Genomic DNA, 17,082 nt, shown 5'->3' on the forward strand with positions numbered 1-17,082 from the left:
GCACCCAATCTCAGTCGTTCTCCATCCCTTTAGTTAAGATTATATTTCCAAGTAAAACTTCTAGACATATTAAGTTGCTTCCTTGATTTATTTGCTTCTCACTCCACTAGACTGTATGCTCCATGAGAACTGTTTTTTCAGTGCTATATACCTAGAGTCTTAAAACAGTGGTGGGCACCTAATACATAATTATTAGTAAAAGCTAGACACCCTTGACTGATTTTTCAATCAAAAGCATTATCACTCTTCCTATTTATCTGGTCAGCTGTGACTATGTAAGGGTGGAGACAACTGGGTCTAAGACCCCATGAAGAGTGACACTAAAATGGCAAAGCTGAGGTGCTAGGGTAAGGCAATTTTTAAGTTTAAAAATACTACACAGATCTTAGAATCTTAAAGTTAGTTAAGAAACTAAATATTTGTGCACAAATACTTTTTATATTCCTTAATGATGCCTATAAGACCTAATTGTAAACTCAGTCTCAGTTTGGGCAAGTATGAAAAATCAGGGAATTTTAAAGAACACTCCACGGGTATTCACAATAGATCGGCAAGCTCAAGGGCAAATTAAATTATCTTTTTTGACCACAGGTGAAGGTACTCTAACACTTTAAAATATTAAGCAATATAACAAAGATTTTATAATAAGCATTCAAACTGGAAATGGAAAATTCATATATCACCTTTAAAGGAGAAAATGATGCTTTACTTCCACCACAAAGTAATATTTGGGAGTCCCTATCAAAATGCAGTTAAAAAATAAAAAATATATACCGCAATAAATCAATTACGATAGACTCATCTAAATTCCGAGTTCTTCGTGTTGAATGAATGGCTGGAACTTAAATCTAGCTTCTTCCCAGAGGCCCTCAGTTATGGATGAAGACTTTTGGAATAAAAATTTTGCTTTCCAAGGTCATCTCACAGACATCTGAGACATAAGCTGATCCGAGCTGTGTGCCTTTTCCTTAGATATTTTCTCCACATTAGAGAACCATTCCTGAGGCCTCACATCTGGGGAGAGGGAAAGAGATCCAATGAATGAAAACTGTCTGGCCCACACACCTCACCCCACCTTTTGCTTTCTGATCATGGGGCTACACTGCTTAGAAGCAAATCCAAATTCCTAATCAACGCTGTATGGTACATGGACACCTCTCCCTTCCTCACACATCTACACTCCAGCAGCTCGTCCCTGTCCCCCACCATTTGCACTTTCTGTTCCCTCTGCCTGGAATGTTCTGTCCCCTTTCCCCTTTGCATAGCTGGCCACAACTCAAATTCCACCTCCTTGGAGAAGCCTTCTTTGCCTGTCATATCACTCTGTTACTTACCACTGCCTTAAATGATCTATGCATTTGCGCAGTTTCCACACTAGAATACAAACTCCTCAAAGAAGGGACCGTGTCCATCTTTTTCTTCACTGTTTTCCCAGAGTTTAAGCGGTTGCTCAATAAAGTCATTAAATTTAAATGAATAAGGGACAAACTAATTCCAAAGCTAAAGCACTACCCCCCCCATCCAATCTTTACAGAAAATGGTTTCCCTCTGCCCCAACCCCCAACCATCAGGAATCAAAATACCTGGAAGAGGTGAGGGAATGCCCTCCCGTGGATGGAAAGACCTAAAAGACAAAAGGGCCCTAAAAGGAGAAGGGCTAAGTAGGGCAAGAGCCCCAGAAATTATGAAAAAAAATGAGGACACATCAGGAAGACTATGGGAGCAAAGATGAGGAGAAAAAAGCACCGGTGGAACCCCTCCGGGCTCCAAGAAGAGTAATTCTTTACACTGTGCCTCTCCCATGCGGAAAACAGTGCCGCTGGGGATGGAGCAGTCAACAAGAGGCACACAATCCTTGCTCTCAAAAAGCTCACGTCCAGGGGTTAAGAAAGACAGACAGGTAAACAATAATTCCAGATAATGGTAAATAAAAAAAGGGTGATGTGACGGAGAGCTGAGGGAAGGAGAGCTTTAGAGAGGTTGGTCACGACCAGGGAAGGCCTGAGATGAGAAAAACTAGAAGGACAAGGAGCCAGCCTCGACAGGCCTGGCGTCGGTAATCTCCAAGCAAACGAAAGATACGTGCAAATATTTTAAGGTACCACGAACTTGGGGTGTGGAAGAGAAAGGTCAGGTCAGCGCAGCTACAGTGGCTGAGGAGAGGCGATGGACAGCGGCCAGCTCGGGCGGGATGCCCTGACCCGCAGCAGTAACCTGGGGGAACCCCCCACACTCGGACAGGCAGATCACACAAGGAACCCGCCCGGAGGGACGCAGACCGCGGCTGCAGCGCCGAAGGGATTGGCCGCGAGGTTCACTTCTGCGCTGAGGCCGCAGTTCCGACCACACACCGCGCTGCCCGGCATTTCTCCTTCCGCAGGGGCACCGACTAAAAGGTCATCCTCGCAGCAACTCGGCAAGCCGAGATCACGACGCCCGCTTAGCTCCAGGCGTCTGCGGCTCCGAGGCTGAGACTGCCTCCTCCTCCCGGGAAGGGCCCGGCTAGGTGCCGGGAGCCGCCGCGCCGCCAGGCCTCGTCCCGCCCACGCCGCGCACGCCGCGGGTCCCGCCCACCCGGGACGCGCGAGCGCGGCCAATGACAGACGGCCTTCCCGAGCGGCACGGCGGCGGCGCAGCCAATCGGCGAGGCGCAGGACGGGAAGGGGCGGGCGAGCGAAAGCTAGCGCTAGGCCGTGCCTCAGCAGCCCTCGCCCCTTACAGGCCCCCGGCCTCAGGGTCTGGGCCTGAGATCTAGCGCGTTACGAGCTGAGGCGAGCCCTGCACTGGAAGGCGTAGTCCCTGCCCGAGGCCTGGGCCCAGGTCCCGCTCTCGCCAGAGGCACGGCCCCAGCTTCCTAGCGCTCGGAAGTGCCGGAGGGGCCTCATCTCTCTCCCTCTGGGGACCCAGAAGTCCACCCTGCTGGGCCGTGCACGCCCCGCCCCTCACCTTATGGGGACGGAGAAGGGAATCTCAGCCGCGGACGGTCACCGGCAGTATCCGTACCGCCTGCCGCTCCGCTACACATTCAAACCCTGGCAAAATGGCGCGGCGGCGAGCCTGCGGCCGGGGCGCATGCGTCGGAGGCGGGGGGCGCGCGGCGGGGGCGGGGCCAGAAGTCCGGCCCCACCCAAGATCGAACAACCAATCGGGACTCCGCGCTGGTTGGCTCTGACGTCATTAGTGACAGTGCCCTTAGGCCCTGGCCGTTCCAACAGGCATCAAAATTCCCATTTTTCCGAAAAGAGCGCAGGTCCCAGGAATGGCTGCTGGATTCTGAGCCATCCTGGAGGCGGGGCGGGGCACGTAGTTGGTCTTGAGTGAATGAATGTTGAATGAGCCGTCCCAGGCCAGGTCACTTACCCAGTGTGTAGGACAGAACTTCCTGCTGCTCTTGGAGTTTATAGTTTAGAGGACCGTAATAAGCCAGTAATTAAGATATGCTAAGATATTGATTAGTTATAATTTATGTGGACAGTTGAATTGAACACCATAAGGCCATGGTGTTCAGTAGGGCATGTTGAGTAGGGCATGAGAGTTGGTAGGTTTGTCCAGAGCGATGCCAAAAAAAATCCCAGAGTGATTTGAACAGTGAATATAAAAGAATATGCAAAGTCCCCTTGGGGGAATGGTGAGAAAGGGGGAAAATTCAACTTCCCCATGTGGAGAATTCCTGGTATTCTCATAAGCAGTGGGGACAACCAAAGCAAGAGGCTGAGCCCCCAATCTTGGGATTTGTTCATGTGAAACTTAACCCTGCAAAGGATAGGCTAAGCCTACTTAAAATTAGGCGTAAGAATCACCCCCTAGAGAACCTCTTCTGTTGCTCTGATGTGGCCTCTCTTTCCAGCCAACGGGACAAGCAAACTCACTGCCCTCCCCCCTCTCTATGTGGGACATGACTCCCAGGGGTGTGGACCTTCCTGGCAACATGGGACAGAAATCCAAGAATGAGTTGGGACTCAGCACCAAGGTATAGAGAAATCCTTCTCGACCAGAAGGGGGAAGAGATAAATGAGACAAAAAAAAGTGTGGTGGCTGAGAGATTCCAGAGTTGAGAGGTTATCCTGGAGGTTATTCTTACGCACTAAATAGATATCACCTTTTTAGTTAAGGTACATTGGGGAGGCTGGAGGGAAAGTGCCTGAAAATGTAGAGCTGTGTTCTGGTAGGCATATTTCTTGAAGATGATTGTATAATGATACAGGTTTTGCAATGTGACTGTGTGATTGTGAAAACCTTATGTCTGATGCTCCTTTTGTCTATGGTTTGGACAGATGAGTAAAACATATGGATTAAGAATAAATAAATAATAGGGGGAACAAATGTTACTATAAATTTAGTAGATTGAAATGTTAGCGATCAATGAAAAGGAGTGCTAAGGGTATAGAAAAAAATAGGGGAGACAAAGGCTAAAATATGTTGGGTAGATGGAAATACTAGCAGTCAATGAGAGAGAGGGGTAAAAGGTATGGTATGTATGAGGTTTTTTTTCTTTTTTGTTTTTATTTCTTTTTCTGAATCGATGGAAATGTTCTAAGTAATCATCATGGTGATGAATATACTACTATGTGATGATATTGTGAGTTATTGATTATATACCAAGTGTGTTGTTGTGTTTAAAAAAAATTAAAAATTAAAAAAAAAAGATAGTGATTAGTGCTATGAGAAGGAAATAAAACACAGGATGATTTGACAGATGGTGATTTGGAACGTAAATGGGATGGTTTCAGAAGGCCTCTGCACAAGTGACAAGAGACCTGAATTTCAACAAGGGGGCAGTTGTGTGAGCCAGCTGAGTGATGGTCAGCCGGGAGGGCATCCCAGGAGGAGGGTGGCAGGAGTTGAGGCAGAAGGGCACTAGGCTGTAGCTCCAGGTGGGAGTGGCTGGAGGTAAAGATAGGCCCATAGGGGCACATATCAATCTACATGTTAAAAGGCCTATGGGTTGCTGTGTGGGAATTGGACTTTCTGATGGGGGGAAGAGTTTGAAGCAGAGAGACAAGTGAGGAGGAGGCTGCTGGAGGCATCCAGGAGAGAGCTGTGATGGCTTGGACTCGGATGAGTAGCAGAGCCGATGGAGAGGGTAGACAGCATCAGGATTTATTTTTGAGGCAGAGCCCATAGGATCTTATGATACCTTGAGTGTGAGGAAAAAAAAGAATCCAATGGTGACTTATGGAAATCCCAATCTTCAGTTTAGGCCACCTCCTCACCTACCTCACAGGTCCAGCTGTCTCCACTGAGCCCATCCCTTGGAATTGCTAGCTTGCTGCTCCTAGGACTGAAAGGCACTCTACCCATCAGTCAATGGAACAAATATTATAAGAACTGAAAACTACATAGGCAACCTGGCTACAACGTGTAAAATTCCTCTGGATAAAATGTAAAAAGTTGCTACATTTGAGTGAAGGGGTGTTTTTCTTTGCTAAAGCTGATGAGATGCAACATACTGGAAATAGGTTGGTTCTACAATGGGGCTTTATTAACTTCCAAATGTACAATTCTGAGGCCGTAAAAATATCCAAATCAAGGCCTCAAGAGGTTGATACCTGGACTCTGAAGACAGGCTGCCTGTATCCTCAACTCTCACATGGCAAGGCACTGGGTGTGCCTGCTGGACTCTCCCTTCTCTCCTGGTTTCAGTGCTTCCAACTTCTGGTTCAGTGGCTTCCTCTCTGAGGTGCATGTTTCTTTCTTTTAGCTTCTGTCTCTCTTAGCTTCTGTGTGGCCTTCTTTCTTAGCTTCTCTGGCTGTTCTCGCTGAGCATCTCTGAGGCTTTTCATGTGTCTTCTCTCTTTCTCTTTTATCCTCCTATAAAGGACTCCAGTAAGAGGGTTTAGACCCGCCTGGAGCATGCCTGAACTGAAATAACATAATCAAAATATCCCACCACAGGGTGGGCCACGGTGGCTCAGCAGGCAGGAATGCTTGCCTGCGATGCCAGAGGACCCGGGTTCGATTCCCGGTGCCTGTTCATGTAAAAAAAAAAAAAATATCCCATCACAACAGGTTTACACCCACAGGCATGGATTAATTTAACATACTTTTCTGGGATCCATAAAGCCTCCAAACCATCACAAAGGGTTATGGATGTTAAGTTTTCTGCAAGGTTACTTCAACATCTCAAAATCCTAATCACAGCCCACAAACCCTACAAGGTCTGGCCTTCCAGGACCACCCTTTCTGAAATTGCCTACCGCCCGTTGTTCAATAACATTTCTTTTAGGGTTGCCAGGTTTAGCAATGAAAATTCAGGACACCAAGTTAAATGTGAGATAACACATAATATTTTAGTGCAAGATTGGATTAGGATTAAAAGAACATGGCTTTCCTGGGGGTATGTAACGGTTTCAAACCAGCACAGTGATATTTAAGAGCGTCATCCATGGCGACTGATACCTAGAGTCCCCCACTCCCTGCCATGTACACACATTCTTGGGGTTTGCTACAGCTGCTAACTGACTGTGTCTGAAACCAAAGGAAATACTTCAGCCACCTTAGGGAGCAGAGAAATGAGTAGTCATCCATGCAGTTTTCATTCTTTCCAAGGCCTGATAAAAGAATCTGTCTAATGTATGGAAAGACATTCTGAAAAGACAAGTTTTTTATGCTCAGTGAGGAAGACAATTTCATATTTTATTTAGATTCAGAAGGGCATAGATACAGGGAAACACCTGGCTGTTCTTGGAAAGAATAAGGCTTCTTTTGGCCCAATCTCACTTTTAAAACCCAGCTGAGACATGGAAGAGATGCATTTAAAATTGAGATGCATCAGCTTATTATTTTTTATTTAAAAAAGAGGCACCTTTCTCTCCTTTCTTTTTAAACATACGTGCACATGTTGGGAAAGTCCATCCAGTCCAAACAAGAAAGTATTTGGTTTTTCACTACTAATTAGGATGTTAGCTGTAGGTGATATATTATTTATACCTTCTATGTCCTTATTTTTAACTTTTCTTGAACTGATGTTTTCTGAGCGGTATGTTAGTTTCCTGTCATGATTCCGTTTGTCATCATTTCTGTGAACTTCAGATAGCCTTTTTTTGTCTGTATTTCGAAGCTCTCTATTAGGTAAAGGCGTGGCCTTTTCTTGAAGTCTACAATTTGCCATGGAAACACTTCTCTCTGACCCTTTAAAGCTTTTGTCTTTAAATTCTATCTTGCCGGATATTAATATTGTTAGACTCGCTTTTTTTGGGGTAATAATTTCCTGGCCTACCCCTTACCATCACTTCATTGTCAACTTTCGTTCATCCTTTTGCTTCACAGGAGCTGAGTGTGGGCTTGAGCCAAACTACCTAGATTCAAAGTCCAATGCCATGTGTGAAGCTGGGCAAGCTACCTATGAGTGGCCTGATCTCTAAAGTGGGGGAAGTGAAAGAAACCTGCCTCTTAGGATGGGTTGTGAGGAATAAAGAGCCGAAGTACATATAAGGTATGAAAGGCACCTGGGAAATATCAAGCACCCCATGAGCGTTGGCTGCTGTGATCACTTGGTGACCGGGTAGAAGTGTACTGCTGATGTGCGTCTTCCCCTGGCCCCCAGGACTCCATTTTCTCAAGTGGTTCTGCCTTAGGACCGGGCAAGCCTTGGGGCCCTTGTACTTTAGAGGGCTCCACTCTGGCCCTCCCACAGCCACTGCCTCTCCACAGGCGGAGTCCATGGGCCAAGCAGATGTGCTCGGCCAGAACACATCTTCCCTTCCCTCCCTCCCTTTCAGACCATGTTCCAATCGCACAGGACACTGGGACTCCCTGCCCAGAAGCCCCGTGTCCTCTCCCAGGGCCTGGGGAGACCTCTTGCCTGTGTCACCTCTTCTGTGGAAAAATGACATGCCAGGTTGTTAGCACCCCTAAGCTGGAAGGGTAATAAGGGGGCTGACAGGTGTTTGCAGGAAGTCTGGACAGAGCTGGGGCATCCACACACAAGCACGGCCCAGGCTGTTCAGGTTGAAGTGGCATAGGGGAGAGAAAGGGTGCAGACACGGGCCAGTTCTCCCCAGGCTGCCATGTTCCAGCATAGAATTCAAGTTGTCTGAAATGTCAGCTTTTGAACTGGGCCTTTCAGTTCATTACAAAGGTGTATTTCTCAAGCAAAGACGATAGATTGTGTTATATCCAATATCTTACTAGTTTGACCTAAACATTTTAAATATTTACAATTTCTGCAATGTGAACCTACAATTTTACTCCTGCCTCAGAGCCTGCAAACATTAGTACTAAGTGTATTTTTTGCCCACTAGGACACACCAAAAGCAATGTCACAGCTCATCATTGATCCAACTTACACAAACAGATTTCCCTTGTGTGAGACTCTCCTTAGGTGGGGATGAATCATCATCAGTGCAATGGGAGAGGGATGGGGATGGCAGCTAATGGCTCTCAAGTACCAAGAGGTGGTATGGGGCAGTGGTTTTGAGGTAGCCTACAGAGCCCGACTGCAAGGCTTTAAATAAATCTGTGTGCCCTCAGATGAGCTAATTGACTTCTCTGAGTCCCTGGTGCCCCTTTATTAAAAGCAGGGGACGATGATGATGATAGTACCTACCTCACTGGGTTGTTGTAGGAATTAAAGATGGTACGTGCAGAGCACGCAGTGCCTGGTATGTAAGTGACTGGTTGTTACCAGTTCTGCTGCTGGGCGCTGTCACAGTAAAGGAAGGAAGACAGCTATGGTTCTCTGTCATTTTTCTTTGGTGGAGCAAAAGGAGGAAGTTAGGCTTCAACAGGAGTCCAGGGTATGTGGAGCTTCAAACCAGGATCCTTTGGGCACCTATGGCCTTTGGAAGCCAAGGACCAAGCACATTCCAGGACTGCCTCAGAGGGAAGCAGGTGCTCAGGGCTGGCTGGGGGGACAGAAATGGGAGGGAAGCTGGTCTTCAGGCAGCAGCTTCCTTTTCAAGCTGAGTATGGCCAATTGAGAGTGGAATTATAGGCAGACCAAGAAAGTAAAGGAAATGACCTAATTCCTCTGAGTCTGAGAATTGTCCCATGATCGTTCTAAAATAATATCCACCTAAAAAAAATTAAAAAGACACCTTCATTCTTTCACTTAGCATTTATTGAGTGCCTTTTGTGAGTCAGGTACAGACATGGTCCCTGCTCTTACAGAACTTCTATTAGCTGGGGTTATAATAGATCTGTTACACTGATTATTGTAGATAGTGAAGACAAAAGACGGTAATTATGGTCAGAGATCGTGTCCCTGAGTAGTGAGCACTGCAGCTGAGTCCAGACGAGGGGCTCAGCTGTGGAGAGACCAAGGGAGGAGCATTCCAGGCAGAGGGCACAGCAAGGGCAGAACAAGTGGGAAAGTCATGAACTGGTGTGTTTTGAGGTGTGCGAGAAAGTGGAAAAATGAAGGCATTTTATGAATTGGTGGGAAAGACATTGCAATTTCAGGGCAAAGAGAAAAGCACAAGAAGCCTGCTGGCCTGATGTTGGCATCTGCTTGATTATTCTTATCTTTGGTAGTTGTAATTTCTGTCCTCAATAATAAATATCCATGCTGTCACGAAACATTCCAATTTACAACCCTACAGGGGCTCGGCCAAAGGGTCTAACCAAGATTATTTCTTGTTTCTAACTCAGGTGTTTGCAAAACCCAAAGAGTTCCACTTATGAACAAAGCCTTGGAACATACGCTCCATAGAAACCAGGACTACGCCCTGGCTACCTCACGTGATTCACCCACGCCTTTCTTCCAGTGGGTGCGATGATGATGAGCATGTGTTCTGCAGACAGCGGCTTCCCAGCAGGGTGAGCCAGGGCACACCTCCTCAGGAGGCTCTCTGGGCCTCAGTTTCCTCATCCACCTACTTCATGTGGCCATTGTGAGGTTTAAAGGACTTACTGGGCACAAAGCACTTAGGAAGGTGCTGGGGGGTAGTGAACCCTCTGTATGTGTTAGCTTTGCTCTTTGCTAATCCAGAAAGGGCTAAAAGTTAGCACTGTGCCCTTCTGAGCAGAGTTCTTTCACAGTGTCCATGATCTGATCACTGGCCTCTCCTATGGAATGGTACTCAGTTTTCACCTGCTTCTTAGAAACCCACAGCACTCTAGAAAAGAAAATCAACCAACTCACCATTATTTTTTAAGCTCGAAGTTACTTAGCTAAGAAGTTTTAGTATGTACAAGTATCTCTGAACATAAGAAAAATTCCTGAAGCACATCTGAAATAGGTTAATGAAAGAGGAGGCTGCAGAAGGACTGAGAGTCTTTGGGGAAGTTAGGTATTGTTGTATCCTCAATTGCAGGATCATCAATTGAGCACCAGGTAATCCTCAGTTGGCTCATATATGGAAATAAACATTTTTAAAAGTACTAAAATCACTTTGCCAAAATTCTTAGTGGCCTCACCTCCTCTTCCTTTGCTGTGTTTATGCAGCTGCATTCACTAAGCTGGACAGTCCTAAGATGTGATGCAAATAACTGGCCTAAGGACAGACTAACAGATTTCTTAAACTTGAAAACAGGCTTATTACACAGACTCACAAATTGTCTAGACAACTAATTTGGTCCTATGAATAAAGAAAACTTACCTTTGCCTAAAATGTGCTTCAATATGTTGGCAGGGTACAACTGCAATATAATTCTGAAATTATCTTTCACAACACAGAAGGAGTATTGAGCTGCTCCTCAAGCTCAAGGTTGAGCTGGTCCTTTCTGAACCAGTGGCTCCAGCATACCTTCCTTTATAAAATGAGAACTCTGGAATAGGTAAGCAGAATTGACTTTTTGATTTTTACAGAGAGTATCTGCCATAGACTGACTTTTGAGTCATGCTGAAGGAGCCTTTAAGACTCAGAAGAAGTGACTTTAGTTCAGGGTTTCTCTCCTTAGTGCTGCTGGCATCTGGGACTAATTCTCTGCTGTAAAGACTGTCCTGTCATTACAGGATGTTTCCCAGCATCCCTGGCCTCTACCCACTAAAGGCCAGAGCAATCCCTCCCTCCCCCCAGCTGAAGACAACCAAAATTGTCCAGACATTGATTGTCAAGTGTCTCAAATGTCCCCTGGGAAGCTAAGAACCACTGCTCTTGAGTGCTATCTGCTCTGAAGAAATGAAGGCTCCTTAGAAACCTTTTCCAAAAGAAAGGGCTGTCATTTTCATTCTTTGCTGGAAGCACCTGAAATTTAATACCACAGAGAATATGTTTTAACCTCTTTGAATTAAGAAAGATGACAATGTATTGGTCAAATTCAACAGTAAAACATTTTATATGCAATAACAATTTACAACTTAAGAAAATTTTGGAAGAATGGCTTTTGTATTCAGAGGCAGTAAACCCAAGGCTTGATTTTACTGTCTTTACACATGAGCACTCTGTGTGCACCTGAGAATTTGCTTCCCACTCATTAAGTGTCCAGAAGGTTACCTGTGAGTTGTCTTCTATCTTCTCAGGCCTGCATACTTGCCCTCAGTGGCCACATTAACCAGTTAAAGTAAATTTAAGAGAAAAATGAGAATCTCTTCATGACTCGATTTCCCCCTTTCATTGGAATAAAAATCTCACTTAAAATTAAGATCCAAAATTATTATTCTCTTATTCAATATACATATGTATTTTTTGGATGGGAAGGCTCTGAGAACTGAACCTGGGTCTCTGGCATGGTAAGCGAGAATTCTGCCACTGAGTTATTCAATCTTTTCTTTCAATAAAGAAGCAACATTTTCCCATCAGTCAAGAACTAAAAAACTTAAAGCTGCCACAATAACTAACCCAAAACTATGGCTTGAACATATGTTTTAATCATTATATTAAAAACAGTGTTACTTTTTAAAACTTTATTGATTTACCACCTGATTAAAGCTTGGGATATTTTAACAGTATTATACATAATATTTTTACATAGAAAACTTTACATAGCATTTCATATTATATAATTCTTCTTATTCTTTCAAAAATGTATACATCCATTGGGCAAGGAATGCTTTCATTAAATTACCAATAGTAAATGCACTTAATCATTGTGTACAGATGAAATAAAAGTAGCGATTAACTAACTTTTAAGCATCTTAAGGAGGTAAAACATACATTTTGCACATAAAGAAATATTTGATGCAAATATGCGGATAAAATTTTTTAAAAATTAGAACACTGAGAAAAACTACATCTTTGATGAGTGTCTGTAATCTTTTTTGAGAGCAAGGAGTTCCAGATATATTCATTTTTTAAAATATTCAGCTTTGGTTTCTTTTTCTCCAAACTGCAAAGCTGCTAATACAAGGTGAGCTCGAGCCACGTATACCTTAACAAAAATATTAAAACAGTTCAGAAAATGCAGTATTAAGGATCTAGCTTCTTTTAAAACCAATATCCATTTGCATCATAACAACAAACATTTGAATGAGACAGTAATACTTGCATTTGTCAGGAGGGTCCCTTAATAATTATAAAGACTAATAATATATAGCCCATAATCACAAAAGAACAACAAAAAAAGTTTAGGTGGTATTTTTGTGTTTTTTATGCATTTTGTATAAAAGTCACCTATCAGAGGAAAATGTTCTGATATTATTATATAATTCCATAACATATGTTCTTTGGTTGTATGAAGGAGTTAACGGGGTATATTTGACTTTTAAGATAAGTATTAAAAATAAAATTTCCCATCAACTGTTTGTTGTTAAGATGCCAAACTTGGTGATTTCCCTAATGGACAATGAGGAAAACAAAATTGTTGAAAACAACAGTATTGTAACAAAAACTTCTCTAGAGACACAGCACATATAATCAACATTTAAGCATTCTGGGAAAGAAATAAGGCCTTGGAAAATGCTTCACTCTCCTTCATAATGTCGTTAAATAAACAGCAACCTGGCCCTATGCTGTGGGGCTGCACACACCCCTTGCACTAGTGTTTGAGTGGCACAGCCACTTCACCATGAGAAAGAATATTTATTCATAAAAAAAGAATTTAGACTGAATGGCTCATTCATAGAGGTAAAGGATTTCATTTCCTCATTATGTCACTGTCCACTGACAAAAACTACCCTAACATCCAGAGTTTAAAAGGTCCACTGCTAGTGCAGTTCAGATGAGTCATTCAGGAAATTAAACATTTTAAATGACAAAGTTAAAAAGAAATCCAAGCTCGAAAGTTTCAGTAAGTAATAGAATGCTCTTACATGTTTATATCCTGAAAGAGGAGGGAAAGATTAAAGAGAAGGCAGGAAGCACTGGGAAAGTCTTGTAGTCACATTTGATGAAAAAAAAAAAAAAAGGCAGATGAGAAAAGAAAAGAAAAAATCACCAATCAGGGCTGTAGTTCTACTGTACAGAAGATGTAAATTATGAACGAACACGTGTGTTTCCCATTTACACCTCCTAGTATAAGCAGCAGTGGCGAGGGTGGCCTTCCCGAGGCTGTGAAGGACTCTACGCCACCAGGGACTAAGTCTTAGAAAGCACGGCTCCTGTTGTGGCATAAAGACGTAACAAATTTCAGGACAAATCAGTCAAATGTGCTAACATTTTCCATTCACAGTAAAATAGTCAGTCTCCCATCTCCATTCTTGCTAAATTATAGCTCTCCTTCTCCAATGTATGTAAATAACGTAAAAATCTAAACATCTTTTTTCTTTGGTAGAGAAATTAAAACACTTTTTGGAAAAGAAAAAAGTAGAGTGCTGCTGGCTAAAGCCAAAACTTTTTCAAGGCCATCAGAAAAAAACAAAACAAACTTAAGAAATTGGTCTTGTAGTAAGTAAGCAAAAGCACCTTCTCAATGAAGAAAAAACATCCAATCTTACAAATAGGTTCTCAAACAACTAACTTCTAAGGCACCAGAGTTGACATCAATACAACCCAATTTACAGGACTGAAGGGTACAGGTAGAAGTCTGAATGTTTTAATGACTCTTTGTAACACTTTCCTAATGCTTACTGCTGGTCTAGGTGAGCAGTGGGTGAAGGGGCAGAGAATGAAGCATGTGGTTCTCTCACTGGCTACACAGAATAAATCAAGCTTCCAAATATACTGTTTGGAGGCTTCGGGACCCTGGCAGCCAGCTTTCCCATCAGCGGCATGAGAACGCAGCTCTGCCGTGGTTAACATAGTCAGGACCCCAGAATCTAACCTTTCCAAGAAGTCAGCTCCTAGGCTCAAATGAAGGACGTGCCGGGCACAGCCGCCTCCTGCCATCGTGGGGTTCATCTGGCCCCCCTGCAGCACAGGCTTGCTCCGGGTCACCTCAAGACACTGCACTGGGGCTCACGAGAGTGCCCCCCCACCCCCCCAGCCACTGCCCCTCTTTAGAGTCCCTAAGTGGGGGTGCAAGGCAGTGACACTAACCATCGGACACTCACTTCTCTGAGGTGAAAAAAAAAAGTTTTACTCAGATCAAAATTGACTCTGGTTAAATCAATATTTCATTTTCATTACTATTTCATATATAAGATTTCTGATTTTGTGAGATGGACAATGTATTCTAGAAATTTTAATTTAACACCCATCCACATACACTTACTTCAAAAAGAAGGCTAATTACTGTCATTAAATCATTTACTTTTTCCTACAGACGTTTTCTCCCCAAATTACTTAAATGGAGAGAGCCAGGAGGCATTACATTTTTTTTGTTTTTTTAACCTTGTAAGCTCTTAATTCTACCTTTATTACTAAATTCTGCCTTCAATCAAATCTTTAATATCTCTTGGTAAAATACTGTAAAAACCACTCAGACATTAAAAAAACAAAAAACGCTTCTTCCCTTCCCTACCTTTCCCCAACTAACTAGAACTGACTCTCAACTGACAAAAACACTCAAACTTCTCTCTAACACACTCAAACAACAACAAAAAACCCAGCATGTCTTAGGTGGCAGTTAGCTGTTACAAGAAATTTTATTAACATACTCTCTAATAGTCACGGACCTATACAGCTATGTGTAGTATTTTCAAGGAGAGTACTTCCTCTGACAACACATTTACAACCAATCATGGGACTGTGCTCGGAAATGATGGCACCTGCAGTGTCAGACTTGACAGTTCTATCAGGTAAAGTGGAATGGCAGAGATGACGTGGACGCCCAGCCTACTCTGTAAATGTGCACACAACAGTTCAACGAAACACCACAAGCATAGTTAGGCTGTGACGGGACCTTATCCAGACCATCCTGAGAGCCAAGACGCTGACTCTGCTTCTATGGTCTGACACGTTGAGAGATGTGTTGGTAAGGGTGGCGTGAAGACGGTTTTGTGGAGGGTGGTGGCGGCCAGCGGGGCCGGGGCTACCACACTGGGGACAATGTCCCTGGTACCTGTGATGGCTCTTCTGGAATCCATATCTTATACACGACACCTATCCGCAGGAAGAACTTCCGCAGAACTGCCCGGAGCTCAGGGATCAGGTCAAACTGCATAATTTCACACAGGTAGGGGTAGTACATTGAAGCATGTGCTTTAAACTTGAGGTGGGAGAGAAGTGCAGAGAGAAAATTAGATATACGTCCATTTTTTTTTGTATGAGTTTTTCAAAAGAATTAATTTTACCCTGGAGCTTCTTACAATATTAGTGCTTTTTCTTGCTATCAGAAAGTTGGTACAAAAAAAACTTGCCAATTAAAATTCCTTTTAATTGTACTAAACTCCAAAAATTATTTGGGGGTAGCCTTGTCACCATCAACAGCCCTTTCATTTTAGTAAAGCAAGTTCCCACATCCAAACCAGTGTTTCAGAACCTCAATTTCTTCTCTCAACACACCCACACCGCCAATTATTATGTGTTCCTAACAGCAACATGTATAGTTTAAATTTCAACCTTTCTAGACTGGGGTTCAGTGACAGATAAAACCCTAATATCCTAAGCATCCACTGACTGCAATCAATTAACTTCTCTTCAATGCATCTAGAATGGTCCTAATTATGCAACTGTCCTTGGGAGAACTGAGAGAACAGTCACTTTAAACTTGTGAGTAAAAAGCCAACCCAAATTTATGTTCTAGTTGAAACATCAGAGTTTACTTATTTATACCTTGTCATCATTTATTTTGAGGGTTTTTGTTAGAAGTAACAACAGGAGGCTTGTCCAGGCCTCCCGATGGCTTTCAGAATTCACTGTGATGAAATAGCCAAGAGCTTCGCTGCACACACTAGGAGAATCAGAGGGAAGAGGAAGACACATCAGACAAAGGAGTAACATCTCATGTTCAGTGAGGAACTATTTATTCTTGCAATGATTTTTTTATTGCGCTGTCACTCAGGCTGTATTTGGGTAAATCACTGAGACTATTTCCTCAGCTCTAAAAAGGGGATAAATAATTGTACCAAATTCAAGGTGCTATTGGGAGGATTAAATGAAATGAGTATGCTGAATCTTAGCTCAGGCTTGGTGAAGGCTCAGTCGATATTTGCAGAATTTGTTTATCTCACACTAGAAGCCACCAACCCAAGTGCACGAGAAGAGCCTATTACCCACACTAATATCACTCTTCTTTCTTCTCACAATCACATATGACTGCTATTCTCGCAACATGCTATGGTAAAATATTTATGCATCTCCCTTGAAGAAATTTTACATACAAGACTATGTAGGTAATTTTTTTTTACCTTAATTTAAACTGAGGCGAGCCACCAGCGTCCTCATTAATTAGTTATCCCCCCCCACATTTATGACTTGTTAGTTATATCATTGTAAGACAACAGGAAAGTACATGAAATTATAAAAGAGAGAAAAAATATTCATAATTCCATCATACTAAGGAACACATGACAAATTTTTTGGCATATTTCTTTCCAGTTTTGCTTACTATGATTAAAATAAACATTGCTGAATACGATATTTAAAATTTATTAAAAACAACTATAAGCTTGTATTGCCAAACTGTTTAAACTTAAGTTTTGTTTTTTATTTAAGAAAAAAAAAGCTTGTGACCTATGCTTTCTCTAAGTGGAAATAAGAGTTCAGGTTCAGTATTTTTGAACACAAACATTCATCCAGGATGTAACAATGAAGACTGAGTCAAGTATAACTGTTGAACAATTTTCAGCTTTTCTCAAGCTAGTTATGTTGTAGGATGTATTTGAGTAGTAAGTGTATTTAGGTTAAAGCAGTTCAATTATGTTAAATGTTGCTCTTATAT

General features: G+C 43.0%; 2 protein-coding genes across 7 annotated transcripts in view; both read right to left on the reverse strand.

The window, feature by feature from the left end:
* CSE1L (chromosome segregation 1 like) overlaps positions 1-3,071 on the reverse strand; it is a 45,273-nt gene extending 42,202 nt beyond the window's left edge. The window contains exons 1-2 of one of the 5 annotated variants that reach the window (XM_077167312.1): positions 2,947-3,071; positions 775-1,014 (exon numbers count right to left, since the gene is read on the reverse strand). The gene's annotated coding sequence lies outside the window, so the exon portion shown is untranslated. Of the gene's footprint in view, positions 1-683; positions 1,015-1,583; positions 2,075-2,109; positions 2,538-2,946 lie in introns of those variants that run through there. The other 4 variants (XM_077167330.1, XM_077167350.1, XM_077167339.1 and 1 more) reach the window with 4 other exon arrangements.
* Positions 3,072-11,200: 8,129 nt separating this feature from the next.
* Positions 11,201-17,082, reverse strand: part of ARFGEF2 (ARF guanine nucleotide exchange factor 2) — a 150,106-nt gene continuing 144,224 nt past the window's right edge. The window contains exons 38-40 of one of the 2 annotated variants that reach the window (XM_077167366.1): positions 15,975-16,092; positions 15,262-15,408; positions 11,201-13,420 (exon numbers count right to left, since the gene is read on the reverse strand). In XM_077167366.1, coding sequence (XP_077023481.1) covers positions 13,163-13,420; positions 15,262-15,408; positions 15,975-16,092 — 523 coding nt within the window. In that variant the 3' untranslated portion in view covers positions 11,201-13,162. Of the gene's footprint in view, positions 15,409-15,974; positions 16,093-17,082 lie in introns of both variants that reach the window. The other variant, XM_077167371.1, reaches the window with a different exon arrangement.

This window comes from Tamandua tetradactyla, chromosome 1, assembly GCF_023851605.1.
Source record: "Tamandua tetradactyla isolate mTamTet1 chromosome 1, mTamTet1.pri, whole genome shotgun sequence".
NCBI classification, from domain to species: Eukaryota; Metazoa; Chordata; class Mammalia; order Pilosa; family Myrmecophagidae; genus Tamandua; species Tamandua tetradactyla.